Source organism: Pelodiscus sinensis, chromosome 27, assembly GCF_049634645.1.
Source record: "Pelodiscus sinensis isolate JC-2024 chromosome 27, ASM4963464v1, whole genome shotgun sequence".
In the NCBI taxonomy this organism is placed as follows: Eukaryota; Metazoa; Chordata; order Testudines; family Trionychidae; genus Pelodiscus; species Pelodiscus sinensis.
The window spans coordinates 17,600,281-17,621,618 of NC_134737.1; the positions used below are offsets into that span (position 1 = coordinate 17,600,281).

The 21,338-nt window shown below is 46.1% G+C and overlaps 1 protein-coding gene across 1 annotated transcript; it reads left to right on the top strand.

Moving 5' to 3' along the window:
- Positions 1-4,160: 4,160 nt before the first annotated feature.
- KCNA10 (potassium voltage-gated channel subfamily A member 10) lies at positions 4,161-19,209 on the top strand. The gene is made up of 2 exons (XM_006116402.3): positions 4,161-4,294; positions 17,537-19,209. Exon 2 carries the CDS (start codon positions 17,611-17,613, stop codon positions 19,159-19,161), a length of 1,551 nt encoding a protein of 516 aa, XP_006116464.2. The 5' UTR covers positions 4,161-4,294; positions 17,537-17,610; the 3' UTR covers positions 19,162-19,209.
- Positions 19,210-21,338: the final 2,129 nt, after the last annotated feature.

Below are 21,338 nucleotides of genomic sequence, written 5' to 3' on the forward strand. Positions count from 1 at the left end.
GTAGAATGGCCTGAGATGATAATGGCAAATGGGTGGAGCTTGATGTTTCTCAGTGACTGCGGAGTGTGGTTCGGAGCCCTCAACAATAAAATCAAACTTGCTGCTTGCTTGTAGATGCAGTAGGAGCGTGAGTGTTTTGTGTTTGCCTTCTCTGTGGGCGCTGTCTAGCCCGGGGTTGGTCAAACCCTCACTGTTGCTGCTGCTTGTAGCAGTAAACATACCATCTTTGGAACGTTGATACCGCCTTCTGCGGTATGGAGCGGTGTACATACCCAGGGTTCTTAGGATAGTACGCGTGTCTTTTCCCGAGTTGAGAACGTCATCCATCTTTTTGGCAAATAACTTCAGTTTGTCAAACAGGAGGTCCTCCACTTTGGTGTGTAATTCCCTGGGGACTCCTGCAGAATAGAGCCATGAGGACCTCTTCATAGTTATGGGGTAGCCACAGCTCGGGCAGATGTATCCGCCACATCAAGGGCAATTTGCAACCCCGTTCTGGACGACACGTAACCCTCTTGGACTATTGCCTTCAACACCAGTTTCTTTGCCTCCAGAAGGTAGTCCATAAGTGAGGTTAATTTTGAATAGTTGTTGAAATCATGGTTAGATAACCACGCCACATAATTTGCAATTCTTAGTAAGAGGCTTGCTGAGGAATAGACTTTCCTACCAAAGAGGTTGAGTCTCTTATTGTCCTTGTCCGATGCAGTCGCTCTATACTGGGGAGTCTTTGCTCTGTGATGTACCGCATCTACCACCGGCGAATTTGGCTGAAGTCTAAGCCCTTCGATGGGACAAAATACTTTTTGTCTGCCCTTTTATTCATTGGGGATATGGATGTAGGCATTTGCCAGATCTCTTCTGCTGCTTCCGTGATAGCCTCATCAGTTGGAAGGACTTCTCTGGCTTTCTGTGTAGATTGGAGATTTTTCAGGAGACGGGTGTCCCTTCTCCTGAACTTCCAGCAACTGGACTTCCTGGGTTGAAGCCACCCTTTTGAAGAGGTCCTGAAATTGCTTGATGTAATCCAGTGGGGGAAATGTCCCCCGGTATGACTGCTTCATTGGGTGAGGAAGGTGATCGCTCCGCAGGTGAGTGATCAGGATGTTGCTCTTCCACATCTTCTGACTGACCCTCTTTCGGCTGTGATTGCTGTTGTGCCTGGGGTGGAGATTTTGAGGGTGGTGGGGATGCCATTTGTTGATCTCTGTCAGACTATGGAACTGAAGCCCTACTCACAGATCTGCAGTAATAGGGGGAGGCTCTTCTAGAATGGTGCTAGTGAGCCATGTGGCCCCTGTGATCGTAATAATATCGGTCTGGTGAAGAGCGTCTATGGGAGCAACCGTAATGCCTGTCATATTCCGGTGACTGAGAATAATATACCGAATTCCGCAAAGAAAGGGGAGGTGAAACCGATATATGCCTGGAGTGATGGTGGTACTCCATACACGGGGCCGATCTATGCGGTGATGGTGACACCCCTTGCCCGCTCTGTACATAGCGCTCACGGTGCATGTCGTAGCACTGTGGCTGTGGGGATCTCGGTGCCGGAGGGGAGGGCGACGGTGCCGGGGAGAATGTTGGAGATGGTGACATCAGAGTAAGGCTTCTGGATTTGTCCAACTTGACCAAAGCCTTCCTATGCATAATGGAGTCATGAAATGCCATAGGTTGAGGCTGCAGCACTGATTGACTTGGCTCCGATGCTGGGGCTGCTGGTGCAGACAGCTTTGGTGCCGGGGCTGCCAGCGCATATGGCTTCAGTGCCAGCGCAGCCGGTGTGGATGGTTTTGGTGCCGGGGCTGCCAGTGCGGACGGCTTCGGTGCTGAGGTTCTCTGTGTGGATGGCGTCAGTGCTGATGGTTCCTGTGGCAATACTCTAGTCTCTGGTTCCATCATGCTTGGTGCCGATATAACGCTCAGTGTCAGCCGTGCCATATCTGCCATCCTCCTATGCTTCATGACCGCTCCTGACTGCCAAGTGGCACCAGAAGTGCCAGGTCTGATTCCTGCACTTAACCTGCTACTTGGTGCTGGCGGCTAGATGGGGGCTGCACCCGGAGAGGATGCCCTCCTCTTCTGAAGTGCAGGCTGAAGTGCCTTATCAAACAAAATCATACGCAAGCGCATCTCCGTGTCACGCCGCACTCTGACCATGAGCGTAGTGCAATGTGCACACTTTTGAGGCACATGGCGCTCACCCGGGCATCTGTTGCAGGCGGAATGTACTACTAACAACTTGAACAATGATAACAACCCTAACCCTATCTAATAACTATTTTAGCTTTCTGACGAAGAGAAAAGCAGAGATGAGGGAAGCTCCGTCTGTGACCCTAGGTGGTTGAGAGGAACTGGTGGGAGTCACATCGCACATGAAACTAAGGGCACGAATGGCACGAGATCTCAACATGCAAGCGTGATCCGGCTGACTACGGCTGTTCAAAATCTCTGGGCTGCGGTGCCGGGACAGGGCCCGACACCGACAGTGGAGCACCCATGGGGACACTACTCGAAGAAGAATACTTAGATTATCATAGCATTATAGCATAGTATGAACAGAAAAATTCCCATTGACTTCAATGCACTTTGGATGGGGCCCTTTTATTATTGCCATCTTACATCTTAACTGCTTTTTTTTCATCCACCATGGACAAGTGTAGCTAGATAGACTATACCTTGTAAGTATTTTAAATAGCCTGAAAATAATAACATATCTGCATTTATTAACCTGGAAGAAAAGAATCTGACCATCCCAGCTCTAAGGGCCTATTCCTGAGAGGGAACCTAATGGCAAAATCTAAAACTCTTGAAAGTCAGTGGAAGGGGTCTCAGGCCCAGATCCTCAAAGCTCCTAATGGCCACTGATTTCTCTGTCTCACTTTTTTTTCAATGGATTTATTGAATTAGGCTCAAATAATGCCTAAAGCTGTGGATATGCCTGGTGTTATCACGGAAATAGGCCTGCTTTCCTTTGCAGCTGATTCTATACCACATGTCTCTTCCTGCTGCCTTTGGCAGCTTGTGCCATATTTTAACAGCTCTTCTCGTATGGACAATTTCCCCTGATTCCAGCCCCTTTTTAACTATGATCCCTGATCTCTCTCGTTATTAAATTACAGCCTGACCCGGTTAATCCACAGTTGATTAATTCAGAGTGTATGTCTGGGTATCAGAAAGATTTCATCTGTCCCATGGCATGTACTGTATGTACCAGGTTCCCATTAATCTGATTTTTATTTATTAAATAAATCTGAATAAAGTATGCAAACTGAGCAGGATTAAACAGGGCTAGCTGTGGTTTCTAACACAGCAAGACTTCCATCCCTGCCTCGTGGACATTCCAGGTCAGGCCACTTCTATATATAGTTTGTCATGCTGAGCGGGGTGGGGTGGAGGAAGACGAAGGGGCATTATCAGATTTTAAGAACCCAGGAGTTCAGGTCAGGATTTATCTATCAGCACAGGGATTTTTACAGAATTTCTACCAGTCTTATGAATTAATACAGAGCTCCCACACCAGGCTTTCTACCTGCTGGTGGGAAACTGAGGCACAGAGAAGTGGTAGAATGTCTGTCTCTTGAGAAAAAAATGAGGAGTCTGGTGGCACTTCAAACACTAACAATTTTATTATGGCATAAGTCTTGATGAATTGCAACTCGCTTTGGCAAACGCGTGAAGGAAAAGAAAAAGAAACAGATGGTAGGGGTACAGAGATGGTCTCCAGAGTGTGAAACCAGCATTCTGCTAGACCAATACCTCACAGAGCCCGCATTTATCTCCTGGTATTCCTCCTTCCTGTCGGAACAAAGGAGTTGGTAACATCGCTCCCCTCTTCCCCCAGCCAGCAGACAGGACCGGGTCTGCCCTCTCCCTTTCTCTGTTTCCAGCAGCCCAAGGAGCAGCCAACATCATGATAACAAGTCATCAGTGTTTTAAATCCTCAGGTTGTAAAGCTCTTTAAAGCAGGGGAGCGGGCCGGGCCGTGCTGCCCCGTTTATGGATGGAGAAACAGGACAGAGATGTGGGGAGACGTTTCCAAAGATCTCACACTGTCGTAGGGCTGGAAAGCCTCCTACTCTGGGGCCGGCCTCCCTCTGATGTCATGCAGTTCCTCTGGGTCCTCGGGTGCAGATGGCTGCAGGCACTCTGACAGATGGCTCTGTTGCCTGTTCTCCTGACAGCACTGAAGCTGGGGGCAGTGTCTGTACGAATGAAAGGCTGGGACATGCGCTCCCCTCCTGCTAATTTACCTGCAATCTACGAGGGGACCAAATCACCGTGCTTGAATGAGGTTTGTGATCTGAATCCAGACTTTCCTAGGAATCTCCAGCTAGCCCAGGATCATCTCCAAACGTGGCCGGGACTAGCTAGTTTTGATTAAAGGTTAAGAACCTGTTTAGTGGACAGTTATGGAATAGCCAGCCAATAGGGGATGTTCTTTCTTACCCCCTGTCAGTGAGTGGTTATCTCATGCCCCAAAGCAGGAGTGTTTATAGCCCTTCTGTTTTTTAAACTACCTGATCTATCTGTGGATCGATTCACTGTGGCAATGAGTTCCTCGGGCTAATTACATACTGGCTTAAAAATCATTTGATCAGTTTTTAAATGTGTTGCCTTTCAATTTATTGATTGTCCTGCTGTCTTGATTTGCCCTCCATTCTGTACCATCCATCTAGGACCATGCCATACCACTCATATATCATGGGTATGCCATTCGTTGTTTTGTATACCATCATGGGGACACGAGCTAACTATGCATTGGAAAGCTAATCCAAACTCTCGATGGTTTGGAAGGACCTATATACACTATTCGGTTATCCAGTTATCTTTCGGTCAGTGCAGGATTGTTTCCCACTTGGCATAGTTACTGTTCCAAAAGTTCTGGGATGGATGAATAAGAGGTTTTGGTGTTGGTGGTGGTTCATTTTGCTTGACAAATTCATCACTGGAGCTGGCTGGGCTAGATGATGATAAGGTGCCCTGGCTTGTATTTGGTTGGTTGGGACAGTAGAAAATGATCTTATAATTAAAGTACTGGAGACTGGGGTGAAGTGGGAGGGTCAGAAATTCTCAGTTCATCTCCTGGCTCTGCTATAGATTTATGTTGTGTCCTTGGGGAGGTCATTTAATCTTTAGCTCCCCATCTGTGAAAGAAAGACAAACATTCTTCCTTTCTCTCACCTCTTATCTATTGATAGAAATGTAGCCGTGTTAGTCTGGTGTAGCTGAAACAAAAAACAGGACAATGTAGCACTTTAAAGACTAACAAGATGGTTTATTAGGTGATGAGCTTTCGTGGGCCAGACCCACTTCCTCAGATCAAATAGTGGAAGAAAATTGTCACAACCATATATACCAAAGGATACAATTAAAAAAATGAACACATATGAAAAGGACAAATCACATTTCAGAACAGGAGGGGGTTGCGGGGGGAGGGGGGAAGGAAGGTAAATGTCTGCGAGCTAATGGTATTAGAGGTGATAATTGGGGAAGCTATCTTTGTAATGGGTAAGGTAGATGGTGTCTTTGTTCAACCCCCCACGGAGAGTGTCGAATTTTAGCATGAATGACAGTTCAGAGGATTCCCTTTCAAGTGCAGATCTGAAAGTCTTCTGGAGTAGGATGCAATGCCCACAAAGGATCAATGCCCACAAAACAGATATTAGACAGGATCACAAAGAAAAAACAGTTTCTTGCCATTTCAACCAGAAAGGACACTGTCTCAATGACCTAATTACCTGCATCCTACTCCAGAAGACTTTCAAATCTGCACTTGAAAGGGAATCCTCATTAACAAAAGAAAAAAGAGCGTTAATTAGCATGTCCAGCATGTCAAAGCCCAGATTTTCCAGATGTGGCCACTAGTTTTGGAGCAACTTCAGCTTTTGGGTATGTCTACACTACCCCGCTAGTTCGAACTAGCGGGGTAATGTATGCATACCGAACTTGCTAATGAAGCCCGGGATTTGAATTTCCCGGGCTTCATTAGCATAAAGCCGGCGCCGCCATTTTTAAAAGCCGGCTAGTGCGAACCCCGTGCCGCGTGTAGCCGCGCGGCACGGGGTTCGCACTAGCCAGCTTTTAAAAATGGCGGCGCTGGCTTTATGCTAATGAAGCCCGGGAAATTCAAATCCCGGGCTTCATTAGCAAGTTCGGTATGCATACATTACCCCGCTAGTTCGAACTAGCGGGGTAGTGTAGACATACCCTTAGGGATACCGCACTAGTGACCTGCTTCTCCTGGCTTAGAAGTGCTGAGCATTGGCAACACCCATTGGGGCTTATCAGTGCCCCATATGTCTAGGAATTAGGCCCAGCACCTGCAAACTTGGTTGCTTAAAATGAAGCATCTAAGGCCTTAATAAGCCAGATGGCCTGATTTTCAGAGGTGCTCAGCAGCTACTAGGCCTGGGTGGGAAAAGTGTCTTCTGTCCAGTGAAACTTTTTCAGGTTTTAAAAACAAAAGGGGGGAAATTAATTACATTAATTTGGGCAGATGGGAGATGTGGAATAGCTCCAACAGAAGAGACTGAGACTCTCCCCAGAATGGGCTGCAGGGCGAGAGAACTTCCCTGGCTGTGGGTGACTCAGATGCTCAATTTGGATGTAGGGGTATGTCTGTGCTGGTCCGCTCCCCCAAGCCAAAGCAGCAAGTCTCACAGACCCAGGCTAGTCTGGAAAAGAAGACTGAGAAGGGACACGATAGCAGCTTTCAAGTACCTAAAAGGAGGAGAGAGAAAAATTATCCTCCTTGGCCTCTGAGGCTAGGACAAGAGTCAATTAGCATAAACTGCAGCAAGGGGTAGGTTGGATGTTAGGGAAAACTCCTGAACTGTCAGGGTGGTGAAACACCAGAATAAATTGCGGAGGGAGGTTGTGGAATCTCCATCACTGGAGATATTTAAGAGCAGGTTGGACAGACACCTGCCAGGGATGGGCAGTACCATAGTACTTGGTCCTGCCGTGAGGGCAGGGGACTGAACTAGATGACCTCTCATGGTCCCTTCCAGTTCTAGTGTTCTGTGGTTCTGATTAGCTTTATAGATGTTCCAGCTCAGACTCTGGAACCTACCCCAGCCTTCGGAACCAACCATCTACCAGAATGCTGGTCTCTGAGAGTCACTGCCACGCTTCCCCACCTCCCAAGTGCAGACATTCCCAGCTTTGAGCTCTGGGCTATTGGCTCTGGGGCCTGTGCTGCTCCCTACACAGCGGAGAGTTGAATCGGAGTCACCTGCTGTCCTGGTGATCACGCGGACTGCCAGTCTGTTGGCTATTCTGAGCTCTGCCTCTCTCAGATAATGGCCAGAAGTTCCATCCGGGGCCTAAACATTCATTAGGAAGGGTTCTTAATTCCTCTGAAATGTTCTTGTTTGGATTAATGGGCACTTTCGAACAAGAAAACATTTCATCTAAAATGTCCGGAGCAGCTCCCTCCCCTGTAACTCCTGGGAAAGTCAGCAAAGTGTGTGATTCCTGCATTCCTCGTGCAAACAGCACTCCCATGATAGGTGAGTGGCAGACTGCTGAGAGCCGGGAATGGAGGAGCAGCTCCTCCGTGGTGCAGTTTGTTCCTGGTCAAAACCAATGGAAAATTGATGGATGCAGCCCATTGATTAGCTCTTTTATCACCCTAGATGGAGAGTTCTCTGTATAGCCAAGCATGATGGTGGCCCAGTCTGGTGTAAGATAGGTCTGATACCAGCATCATGCACTATAGATCTGAGCCTACTTTGGCCTTGGGTGCAGAAGACCGTCAATCACTTGTGAGTCTGCCTCACCCTCATGCAGACTGGTGATGAATTTAGGGCCAAACTCTTCATTGGTATTAAAGGTCGCAACTTTGTTGAAGTGACTGCTGCTGCACCAGTTGATACCAGCAGAGAACCTGGCCAGAGACATTCTTGGCACATTCTGAATGGTTTGGTACCATGATTATTGTGAGATATTTAGAACCAGCCACCTGTCTGACAGACCACCACAACCCTTCCTTGGTCACCTGCTGCCCTATACTAGCCTCCCAAATTTGAACAACGCTGGGATTTAGAGGCTAAATGGGACCATTTGGAGCATCCTGTGAGCATCACAGGAACTATGAAAACCCACCTAGACATGAAAACTCCCTGCCAGGGCTTTGAACACTACTCTAGATCTGCAGCAGGAGCCTTAAGGTGACAGATGTACACAGAGGACCAACACAAGGGTCCAGCACCCTGTTCTCCAGTCATGAAAGCAGATCATTACTCAGTGTGTTGTTCATGCAGGAGTTGATGGGACAGACTGTAGAAGCCTATACAAGGCTTTGTTCTTTATACGGTGAAATGGACAGTGTTTGTTACTATATGATGGCTGAGAGATGTGATAAGTACAGCACCAACCGGTATGGGCTGCAGGCTAGTAGGTCCATTGGCTAGGGCTGCTTTCCAGACCGTTCCTACACTTGCCTTCTTTTCTGCCTGAGGCTCTGGAATGGGAAAGTTACCGTGAAAGAAAATAGCGGAGTATGGTTTTAGAAAAAGGAGCTTGAAATGATCCTGCAAAACACACACATGGTGAGAGATGACATAAGTAATGAAGATTAGAGAAGGCTGTGGGGAACTTCACAAGGTCCTGACAAATCGATGTGAGTGATTAGTGCAGTAGTAAAGGAAATGCACTGTTGAAAAACTTGAGATGGAAGAAATATATGAACAGCTCTCGTACACTGGATAAGTTCTAAATTAACTACCATTGCTCAGGAAAAGGTCCAGACATCACTACATGCAGCTTCATGAGTACCTCTCTGCTTAATGTGCACACCAGTCAAAGAAGCAATGGCCATTTTAGGATGTATGTAGAGACAATACCAGTGAGGATATTATAATGTGGTGGCAGTCAACGGTACATCACCAGCTTGCATTCCATGATCAGTCACCTAGCTCCAAAAGGAGACAGAAGATATATAAGGGGTTACAAAAAAGTAGAGTCCAGGACAGATGTCTGTCTGAGGAGAGACTGAAAATCTTTTAGAATGCTGAGAGGATTAAGAGATGTTATAATAGTATGGACAATGAATCCGCCCCTCTCTCATAGCACAAGACCTAGGGGATGTTCCATTCATTTGAAAGGCAATCAGAAAGGATTTTAACACAATCCAGAATGAGCCCATGGAACTCCCTGCCACAAGAAAACATCAAAGCCAAGAGTTCGGCTGGCTTTTTTTTTTTTTTAAAAAAAAAAGGACTGACTATTTATATGGAAAACAAGAACAACCATGGTCACATTTGATAGAGTCATTTATTTATTTATTAATAAAGGATATAAACCCTCATGCTTTGGGGCAGGATCCAAAGAGCTGCTTGCTGATAAACATTCGGATGACAACGACACAGTATGGCAGAATCACCTACTTCAGGATTTATTGGCACTGAAGCATTGGGCTCTGGACACGGTCAAAGACATGAAACTGGACTAAGATGTACCGCTTGTCTGATCCCCTGGGACCTTTCCTGATTTACAGGGGGTATAAATTTGACGTATTCAAAGGACACCTTTACAGCTGTGTATGCAGACTAGAGGTAGGCATTTCAGCTGTAACATGCACCTTGAAATAAGACGACTGCACCATTTTCCCCTGGTTGATAATGGTTTGTGTTTTTCTTTTTTATTAAAAATCCATATTCTATCATGTAAATCTCTTCTCAAGTCAATGGTTGTGTCCCCCTCCATCCCCACCTGCCAACTCACAGCTTGCAATGTCACAGGCAAGACATTTCCGCTGTCGGAAGTGGAATATGGGGCAGCATTATCAGGGATTATGAGTATCTGAGAGAAGGCCACAGTCCTATGGCTCATGTCCTATTTCATTCTAAAAAAGGTTTCTTTTCTCTGCTGCTGGGCTGCTGTGCAGTGATGAGCAGGACACCCGGAGGACGTGCAACATAGTAGGAAAGTATTCGTTATGGAATGGGAAAGAAAAGGGGGAACTGCACTGAATGAATAGTGTGGGGCCAACAAGTGACACTGAGGCAGGATGGAGGGCATCTTCTTACCTGCTTTCATTTTTTCATGGCATTCTTCCCAACGTCGCTTTCAGCGGCAGTGTCTTCTCCATTCAAGTGCAGGATCCACAAATGTGTTCCAGATCTTGCATTCACTGCAGTACGAATCCCCAGGTCCTCACTGCTCTCACCTCTCAACAGGCAAGACTGGATCCATTTGGGTTAGAAACCAGGTGTGACGAATGGGTCCCTCTTCCATTTGCACGCTAGCCAAGCCATCCCCTTACCACCACGCAGCCAGTTGCAAAGTAAACTGAAAGGGCCTTGTCAATTACACTGGCTGCTCTCTTTTCCCCAGAGAGACTTTTGAAGGGCACAGTTGAATGATCCCTTCCCCAGCCATCTCTTTCACTATTAAATATTTGCTTTACAGATGCACAAAGCTTTGGCATTTCTCTGCCTTGTGATGGTAAGTCCTGAGATGACCATGCTATAAGGGTAGTTACAGGCAATAAATAAATAAATAAATAAATAAACCGTAAGCACTTGTCTAAGCAGTAGGGTGCAAATTCTGCTCAGCACATGTGGTTCCCAGTGTGAGAACTTTAGGATTTGGTTTGGTTTTTAATTGCAGCAAGGGTGAGCAGTCATTTCTGTTAAACCTGCAGTGCTAAGTCAATTGGGAGCATACATGAATTTTATGTAACTGTTTCTGATACTGTTTTGAGGCTGGGGAGGGAGAGGGGAAGTGATGATATAAACATACTAATTTGCCAATACCACGTGATGGAAAAAACAGTCCCGATCTCTTAAAATGACCTTTATTTTTTTTCCCAGCTGAGGATTTAAGATAAAGCGTATTAGTAAATCAGATTCTGGGAAGCAGATGTTTGATGGTTTAGGGGGGAAATAGAGACAGTTTTTGGGTTCGGATCACCTCCGAAGCCTAAAGCATATATTGCATCAAGTGGCCCAATTTCTGTTCATTATGTTTTGTGGCATTAGGAATATACTGTTTGATTCTCATTTTCTCTGAGCGCGAGACAGACAAATATGAGCTAGCGAAGTGAGCACTGAGCTATGAGCCAGACTCCTGGGTTCTTTTCTCTGAGCATGCCGTGCAGTTCCCATTGGCCCAGAACTGTAAAGATACTTTGGCTTCGATGGAAGTTAGGAGCCTACATACTTTGGAGGATTTGGGCCACTGTGTCTGATTGACGTAGTCACCTGTAGGCATGCAGAAGAGATGTGTCGTGCTCTTCCAGCTAACAGGGCTGTCCAACAAATGGGGAGGACTATAAAATGAGGTGCTAGAATGAACAGAAAGCGCACCATCCCTCTGGTTCAGGGTCTTTTGCTCTCCTACTCCTTATTCCCAGGGCCATGCAAAGGGTGTTCCTGAGGCACTCCGTGCCTCAGTTTTCCCTTCCGTTAGAGGGTAGTGTGTGTGTGTGTGTGTGTGTGTGTGTGTGTGTTTGTGTGTGTGAGGCTCAGGTGATATGGGCAAAGTGCTTGAAGGGTGAAAGATGCCAAGGTCCAAATGCTGCTGTCATTATACATTGGCACAAGCCACTGATGTGCACAGAGTTGCACTCACAGGTCTGGGGTGCACTGGCTGAGGGTAGAATTTGGCCCTATGAATGTTTAATACCGCTTTGTCTGCCTGCTGTTCATACACAGAATGGACAAGGGGACAAACAGTCAGTGTATTCAAGACCTCTCATAGCAAGGTTTGGAAATCCCAGGAGCTATTCCAACAAGATGTAATTTAATTACTGAAATATATTTAATACTAGGTCACCTCTCGGCACATGCTTAGTTAGCCGTGGGGATTGGCACATTTTTACAAGCCACCACTTGTAAAATACAGGCAATGGGTGTCTCTTTTTTCTCACCTTTTGTATGATTCTTTGGGCTTTTTATAGACCAAGTGCACAAGGCTGTGTTAGAATGAGGACGAAAGAGCAGGTTTCATCAACTCTTTTCAGTCATATTTTTTATTGAAAATTGTTTTTTTTACAAAAGGAATTTGGTCATGGGAAAGCATCTGCTCCCTGCAGAATATTTTGTTTTATTATCAAAATACTTCTGTTGAGAACAGCAAGATTTTGGCCCCAAATGTGATATTTTTGGCAGACAACTTTCAGTTTTTAGCTGAAATCCTTTAGACCAACTCCCTTAATGGTGTGTTTTATCAGCGTCTCAAAAAGCTTCACAAAGGAGATGGGGAAACTGAGGCACAGAGCAGCAAAATGACATGCCAAGGGTCACACACAAGGCCCCTGACAGAATTGGGTCTAGAAGCCAGGTCTTCTGAGTCCTAGAACAATGATCAATCAAGAAGACCATGCTGAGTGAAACTAAATTCACTCACTTTTATAAATTGCTTTGAAGTGCTTGGACAAAAGAGGCTACTACAATGTTGAACACTACGTTGATTAAGTTTGATGTAAGCCACCTTCCAAGTTTGATGTAATCCCTACTGCAGGGATTTACTGTCCTTTGTGGGTAGTATTTTCTTGCTTACACTTAAGCAAGGTGGACCAATCCTGCTGTAAGTTGCACTGGTGTAAATCCATTTTATATTTACACTGGCAAAGTCAATAGCAAAATTTAGTGGCTGATAGTATTATAAACAGCCACGCCAACTTTTCTAACTGAGTGAGGCGAACGTAAAACTGATTTTGTGGGGTTCACAGAACAGTCATTTTGCTTCATTTGACCACTTTTGCCATTTGTTTCAAAGTCTAGCTTTCTCTTGCTACCTCCAATCAGAGTCACTCACATTGCCACCTGCCTGCTATTACGTGTTCTCCAATATTATCTTTATAACTGTATTACCCTAACACCTAGGATCAGGGCCCTTTTGTACTAGAAGCGTCACAAACACAGGGGCTGCGTCTAGACTGGCATTATTTTCCACAAATGCTTTTAACGGAAAAGATTTTCCGTTAAAAGCATTTGCGGAAAAGAGCGTCTAGATTGGAATGGACGCTTTTCCGCAAAAGCACTTTTTGTGGAAAAGTGTCCGTGCCAATCTAGACGCAATTTTGCGCAAGAAAGCCCCGATCGCCATTTTCGTGATCGGGGCATTTTTGCACAAAACAATACGGCGTTGTCTACACTGGCCCTCTTGTGCAAAAGCATTTGTGCGAGAGGGCTTTTGCCCGAACAGGAGCAGCATAGCATGTCCGCAAGAACACTGACAATCTTACATGAGATCGTCAGCGTTCTTACGGAAATTCAAGGGGCCAGTGTAGACAGCTGGCAAGTTTTTCTGCAAAAGCAGCTGCTTTTGCAGAGAAACTTGCCAGTCTAGACGCAGCCCGTTGAACAGTCTTTAAGCTTACAGTGTAAATAGTCAAGACAGAAAAAGGTTTCCTTATTAGCCCAATTTTACAGATAGAAAATTGTAAGACAAAGAGATCTGGTGACTTGTTTGAGGTCACACAGAAAGTCTGTGGCACACCAGTGAACTGATTTCAGATTTCCTGAGTCACAGTCCAGTTCTTTAACCACCATCTAATTCTTCCTCTGATTTTTGTATGACAGTCTGCTTGTGTGTAAGTGGGAATTGCCCCTTCCCTGCCAAAGGACACGGTCTGCCACAGCCATGCCCATATTCAGTTATGACCCAGCCATGCCCATATTCAGTTATGTCCCACCAGCCCTGTCCTACCCAGTCCCTCCCCCTCCTTGCTTACACATGCATAAGGAGGAACCTGCTGAGCTAATTGCCCTGGAGGAGAACCAACAAGTGATCGGGGTCTTGATTTTATTTCTCAGCCACGGTCAGCCCTTTGGTGGCAGTGACTGTATGTTTGCCTACTACAGCAATGCTGATGATAAGTAAATCCTCCGCCAGCCAGTACCTCTAACACAGTAACACACTCTGCCTTTGGATGCTGCATCAGGTCTCTCTCTGAGAACAGCCTGTCACCTTCTGCACCTTCTAGCACCTTGAGAGCTGTCCTGGATGGCCTGACCCAACCCTAACATGTGCTGTGGCTCATGGGATCTAATGGGGTCACATAGCACAATGTGGTAAGGCTGCCAGTGTAACCCACACACCTGCTGGGTGTGGGGCACTGACCCATGCAGTGGTAGCAAGACCACTTACAGAGAGAAAACAACCTTAGAGGGGGCCCAGCTAGCTTTTAGCTCAAGTTGTAGAGGTTCATGCACTAAGCTCCAGAGGTTTGGTTCTGCCTGTTCTCGTTACGCCAGTATGAGAATGTGGGACGGCTGTCTGTTCAGGTGAACCTAGGCCAAATAGGAGCTGAGACCTGAACTGAATTTCAAAACCAGACGACACAGAACCTATTCCTGTTTTCCCCAATCAAAAATACAGAGGCCAGATCCTTAGCAATTTACACTAGCTGATTTATAGCAGCGGCGGATCCAGTCCAACTTTCTACCTCCCTCCATTTATGTCTGCAAACAGATTATGGCTTAGAAACTTCTGAGTCTCAAGTGGCTCCACTAGCTGTCTTTAAAATATGAACCGAAAAGGGCTCTCCAAAAAGGGTGAATCGTAGCCAGAGGAACAAACATCTCGCAATGCCCCCAACAGTTTTCCAACCAAACCATCTAAATGTCAAGCATGAATCTGAATCAAGCCCTGCAGTGGACTCCATCACATGCTTTAACTCAAGCACTCCTAGCTGCCATTTGCAACTGTACAAAATAACATAAGAACATAAGAACGGCCGTACTGGGTCAGACCAAAGGTCCATCTAGCCCAGTAGCCTGTCTGCTGACAGAGGCCAACACCAGGTGCCCCAGAGAGGGTGGACCGAAGACAATGATCAAGCGATTTGTCTCCTGCCATCCCTCTCCAGCCTCTGACAGACAGAGGCCAAGGACATCATTTTATCCCCTGGCTAATAGCCTTTTATGGACCTAACCTCCATGAATTTATCCAGCTTCAATTTAAACTCTGTTATAGTCCTAGCCTTCACAGCCTCCTTTGGCAAGGAGTTCCACAGGTTGACTACACGCTGTGTGAAGAAGAACTTTCTTTTATTAGTTTTAAACCTGCTACCCATTAATTTCATTTGGTGTCCTCTAGTTCTTCTATTATGGGAACTAATAAATAGCTTTTCTTTATCAGCCCTCTCCACACCACTCATGATTTTATAGACCTCTATCCTATCCCCCCTCAGTCTCCTCTTTTCTAAACTGAACCCCCCCCCCCACCCCCGTAAAGCAGTAGGGCTCTATGGTTGGTAGAATGGGGACAAATTAGAAGCACAGTGACTTTTATCCCAGAGTGACACTGGATCAAGATGGCCAGAGAGTCGTTTTACCGCTTTGTTTTATTTTTCCCTTGAGAATTTTTCGTGTCACTTTTTTTCATTTTCATTGAAAACTTTCTTTGAGAGTTTTTGGGATGCATAGAAAAAAACCCCAATGCCAGTTTTTTTTTGTTCTGATTTTGGCAACTGGAAAGCATCCAGTGTTGATTTGTTCAACAGCCCCACAATTCTGTATGTACAGTGTGCAAGTGTGTGTTTACCAGAGAAATTTCTGGTTCAGTGGTTGGGGGATTTATTTGGTTGGTTGGTTTTTGCACAGCCCTAACTAGAGACCTAATCTAAAGTTCTCTGGAGTCCATGGGAGTCTTTTCATTGATTTCATAGGGCATTGGATCAGGCCACAGTACCTCACTAAGTGGCACTGACCAAATCTCACAACATTACTCCTATGAAGTATTCACATCTCCATTGAGCTAAGCTGTAGCCCCAAGAGGATCAGGCTAACATTTTCAAATGTATCTCAGGCTGAAGTCAATGGAAGCAGCAGCTGAGCCGCTGTTCTGAAAATCACATGCTGGACTGACACATTGAGTAGGGACTCCAGCTAGTAGTTTTGTCACCCAAATGGTCTTTTGGCAGTGAAACAGTCAAAGCATTCACATGGCAACATGACTTTTGTCAGGGAAAATGCCCAGTTTCAGCAACAACAAACTCCTAGCCCCTGAAAGACTTTTTTTCTTTTCCCCTCCTTTTACTGTCAACAAAGAATCAGTGTGGACCCTGCTGTTCTTTTTTTGACGGAATTGGCATCCGCTAATATCCCACAATGCCTGCCCTATGACTCTGCTCAGTATTTTGTAATCTCTGCTGCTCTGCAGGCATGCACCTGTCCCCTCTCAAAGCTCAAGGAATGGGTTGGGGGTGGGAGCTGCCCACCAGGATTTCAGAGTTCTACCACCTGAACCTTGAGCAACATGAAAAACTTAAAAAACAACAAAAGGACAATGCTCAAGGTTAAGGTAGTAGATTTGTGTCCACAAATCAGATATCCAAAAAGGCAATATATGAAAACCTGTTGGAGAACACTCTAATCTACCTGGACACTCATTAATGGATCTCCAAGTTGCTGTTTTGTTTCAGGCCAATTCTACGAGCCAGATACACAGAGAAGGATTGGAACTTAACTTCATTTACAAGTTTAATTCTCATGCAAATGGTATGAACAAGGACATGTGCTGGCTCACACACTACCTTCTACGTCCTATGAGTTAAGGTACCAACCAAACAATGGAGGTGCTAACTGTTCTTATCAGCCTGTTGTAACTATTTGAACCATCTTACTCATTGTCTCTCTCTTTTCTTTTTTTTTTCTCCTTTCCCCCTCCTTTTCTTTTTTTCTCTCTCTCCCCTCCCCTTCCCTTATTTAGTCTTGGATCTGGATTTCTAATACTCTTGTCATCTGAAGAAGTGGGTTTTGCCCATGAAAGCTCATACCATCTACATCTTTTGTTAGGGTATGTCTACACTACCCTCCTAATTCGAACTAGGAGGGTAATGTAGGCATACCGCACTTGCAAATGAAGCCCGGGATTTGAATTTCCCGGGCTTCATTTGGATGAAGCCGGCCGGCGCCATTTTTAAATGCCGGCAGTTCGAACCCCGTGCCGCGCGGCTACACGCGGCACGGAGTAGCTAGTTCGGATTAGGCTTCCTAATCCGAACTAGCTGTACTCCTCGTGGAATGAGGAGTACAGCTAGTTCGGATTAGGAAGCCTAATCCGAACTAGCTACTCCGTGCCGCGTGTAGGCGCGCGGCACGGGGTTCGAACTGCCGGCATTTAAAAATGGCGCCGGCCGGCTTCATGCAAATGAAGCCCAGGAAATTCAAATCCCGGGCTTCATTTGCAAGTGCAGTATGCCTACATTACCCTCCTAGTTCGAATTAGGAGGGTAGTGTAGACATACCCTTAGTCTTTAAGATGCTACCAGTATATTTGGTGTTTTTTAAGTTTTTCCTGTTACAGACTAACTCGGCTACCCCTCTGAAGCTCTTGAGCAACATACGATGTATTGTGAGGATGAAATGCACTAAAGAATTCATGCAAATCAGCCTGCAGAATCCTTCCTTGAAAGAGACGATGAAAGTGTTATCACTAAGTGCAATTAAATTGTGGTGTTTTTTTTTAAAAAGCTTACCATAGTCTCAGATCTATTTTATTCTTTACGTGCAAGGAAGTGACACACATATACATAATTCACCTCTGTCTCTCTCTCTTTCTCTCTGTTTGCAAGCAGATACTCATAGCAAGGGAAAGACGCAAGCGGATGGTATCTGACCCTGGGATTTATGCTGCTAATCTGATTACTATATGATGGATGTGTCCAGTTGGAAGGAGATGGAGGTGGCACTAGTCAATTTCGACAATACTGATGAAATAATGGAAGATCCCAGTTATTCAAATGATTTCAGCACTGCTGCCCAACTGCAGAAAAGAGACCTCAGCTGTGCCAGCCTCCTACCCAATTGGAGACTCCTCCTCAATAGCGAGAACAGCAACAATGAGACCATTTTCTCCAAGTTCTCTGCCGAGTTCGGCGAGCACCTGATGAGGGAGAAGGAGGGCATGGACGAGGGCAACCAGAGAGTCATCATCAACATTGCTGGGCTTCGGTTCGAGACGCAGCTCAAAACCCTCAATCAGTTCCCTGAGACTCTGCTTGGGGACCCAGAGAAGCGGATGCACTACTTTGACTCCATGAGAAACGAGTACTTCTTCGACAGGAACAGGCCCAGTTTTGATGGGATTCTCTACTACTATCAGTCTGGTGGGAAAATCCGGCGCCCGGCCAACGTCCCTATAGATGTCTTTGCCGATGAAATCACATTCTATGAGCTGGGCAATGAAGCCATGGACCAGTTCAGGGAAGATGAAGGCTTCATTAAGGATCCAGAGACTCTTTTACCCACCAATGACTTCCACAGGCAGTTCTGGCTGCTCTTTGAATACCCTGAAAGCTCCAGTGCAGCCAGGGGTGTAGCTTTGGTCTCCGTCCTTGTCATTGTCATTTCCATCATCATCTTCTGCGTGGAGACCTTGCCTGAGTTCAGGGAGGAACGGGACTTTAAAGCCATCAAAGACGCCACTCACAACTTGACCAAAGCCAACCCAGCCCCTAACACCTTCACGGACCCCTTTTTTGTCATAGAAACTGCCTGCATCATCTGGTTCTCCTTTGAGCTCTTTGTCAGATTCGTTGTGTGCCCCAGCAAGGCCGCCTTCTTCAAGAACATCATGAACATCATTGACATTGTATCCATTATTCCCTACTTCGTGACCCTCACCACTGAACTGGTCCAGCAGAGCGAACTCAATGGGCAGCAGAACATGTCCCTGGCTATTCTGAGGATTATCCGCCTGGTCCGGGTCTTCCGCATCTTCAAGCTCTCACGACACTCCAAGGGCCTGCAGATTCTGGGGCAAACACTCAAGGCCAGCATGAGGGAGTTGGGCCTGCTCATCTTCTTCCTCTTCATTGGTGTCATTCTCTTCTCCAGCGCCATCTACTTCGCAGAAGTGGATGAGCCACAGTCTCATTTCTCCAGCATTCCTGATGGGTTCTGGTGGGCTGTGGTCACAATGACAACTGTTGGCTATGGAGACATGTGTCCTACCACCTTGGGTGGGAAGATAGTTGGGACCCTTTGTGCTATTGCAGGGGTGTTAACCATTGCGCTGCCTGTTCCAGTCATTGTCTCTAACTTCAACTATTTCTACCACCGGGAGACAGAGAACGAGGAGAAACAAATTCTACCCCGGGAGGTGGAGAGAATACTCACTAGCATAGCTGCGGCCAGTGGCAGCATGGAGTCCTTGAACAAAACCAATGGGGGGTGCTCCCATGACAAGCACAGGAAATGATGATGGGTCTTGGAGGGACTGGTGTCAGATTGGATTTGATAAATGAAGTGGGTGTAAAACATCAGCACTCTATACTTTTTTAAAAAAACACAGCTTGCTTTTTTTGTAGGCATTTTGCAATCCTCCAACCTCCTGCAGCCATTCAAATAAACATGGTCTTTCTTAACTCTTTCCCCTCCCCACAGACCGGTTTCATTATCTGATACTCAGTATTTTGCTCTCCTGCTTGGAAATTGAAACTTGGTTCCTTATGTGAGTGTGAGGGAGATGATAAAGCTCATGATGATCTCTTTTCAGCTGTAGATCTCAAAGTGCTTCTCCAGTGAGGTCAGCTTCCTTATCCTCTATGTACAGAGAAATTGATGCAAGAGATGTGAAGTGACTTGCCCATGGTCACCTTGCACAGCAGTGGCAGGATTTGAACACTACTCTTCTGAAGCCTAGTTTCATGCATAATCCATGCTGCTGAAAGGAGTAGCTATGAGCATTACAGGTCAGCCTTACATGGGCAGAAACTCAAAGCACAGAGGAACCTGATTCTTCAACCCCGAGGCTGGCTCTCCAGTAAGTTCCGTTGTTCCCGGCTGTGCAAAGTGGGGAAAAGACAAGTGCTGTGAGGGTTTGGGAGGAATGTCTGGTCTCAGCCGAGAGTCAGAAAGGGCTTGCTGCCTTCCAGATGGCACAACTGAGCTCGGGAAATGGACTAATGCAAACCAGCTCTGAGCAGAGTGGTGGCTCCCAGCGGAAAACCTCTGACAGATCTGGTTTGACGTCTGTAGCATTCCTTTCAGTTTGGATTTAATACTCCAGAAAGGGTGGGACTTGGGCACTCTTTAGCCAGTGGGCAATTGTTGGAGACACTGTAACAAGGGGAGTAGTACCCACAAAGGGGCACCCAGGAGGTGTTTACTGCTTAGAGAAGTGGTCTCCAACCTTTTTAACCACAAGATCATTTTTTCAATTGCAGTGCAATGTAAGATCTACCTCAAACCTAAATCCCCTGGCCCGGCTTCCTTTCCCCCTTCTCTGAGGCCCTGCCCCTGCTCCACCCCTTTTCTGGGGCCTCACCCTGCTCACTTCATCCCCCTTGCCGGAGGAGTAACAGCAGTTCGAATTAGGAGCTTTAGTCAGGGGATGAGAGGGAAGGACAGTGTGTGATTGTGCGAATGACAGAGACACACACACTGTGTGTGTGACAGAGATTTGCATCGCCAAGCGCCCGCCCTCTCCTTCTCTGTGTGCGGAGACAGGGTACAGGAGTAGGGGGAGGAGGATCACCCTGACATCAGCCCCCCCTTCTCCCTCCCACACCCTGCACAGCGAGCAGGAGGCTCCCAAGGGGCAGCTCCAAGGCAGAGGGCAGGAGCAGCATGACAGTGGGTGGAGGGACAACTGAAGTGCCAGCGCTTGCTAGCTTCCCGGCCAAACCAGTCAGGATCACTTGTCAGAGGCTCCAAGATCTACTGGTAGATCCCAATCTACTGGATGGTGACCACAGGCTTAGAGGATTAAATTGGGACTCAGGAGAAGTGGAGTTAGTTCCCTGCTCTGCCACAGACTGCCTGTGTGGCCTTGAGTGAATCATTTAGTCTATCTGTGCCTCAGTTCCCCATCTGAACAGGGGGAATGATGGCATTGCCCATCCTCACAGGGTGTGGTGAAGATAAATATATTTTAAGATTGTGAGATGCTCCAATGCTACAGTGATGGGAGCCATGGTAGATAGAAACATTTAGATGCATAGAAATGTCAGCTTGAAAGGTACTTTGAAAGGTGCTAAGGCAGAGCCAAATAAAGCCAAATAAAGCTAGAATAGCCTTGACAGGTACTTGCCTGAGCTGTGCTTAAAAACCTTCACAGCCTCTTCTGGAACCCTGTGGCCACCTTAGTAGTTACAAAGTCTGACACAACAGTTTTTCATCAGAAAATACAGTCAAGTTGAAACAAACATTTTGCAGCAACATGTCAATTTTGACAAAATTTTCAATGCGGGAAAATCTAGATGAACCATTTTAACTTTTCAGTTGAATAATTTAATATATTTTGATTTAATAAGGTTAAATGTTTTGGCATTTCAATTCGTTTTGACTATTATATTCTATCAAAATATTAATTGCTATCTATCTATAAATTGTTTTATATGATTGTGTTTTAACATTAGAGAAATGAAACTTTTT

Coding starts and splice junctions, on each gene's coding strand:
- KCNA10 (XM_006116402.3), top strand. CDS start 17,611: ATGATGGATGTGTCCAGTTGGAAGGAGATGGAGGTGGCACTAGTCAAT.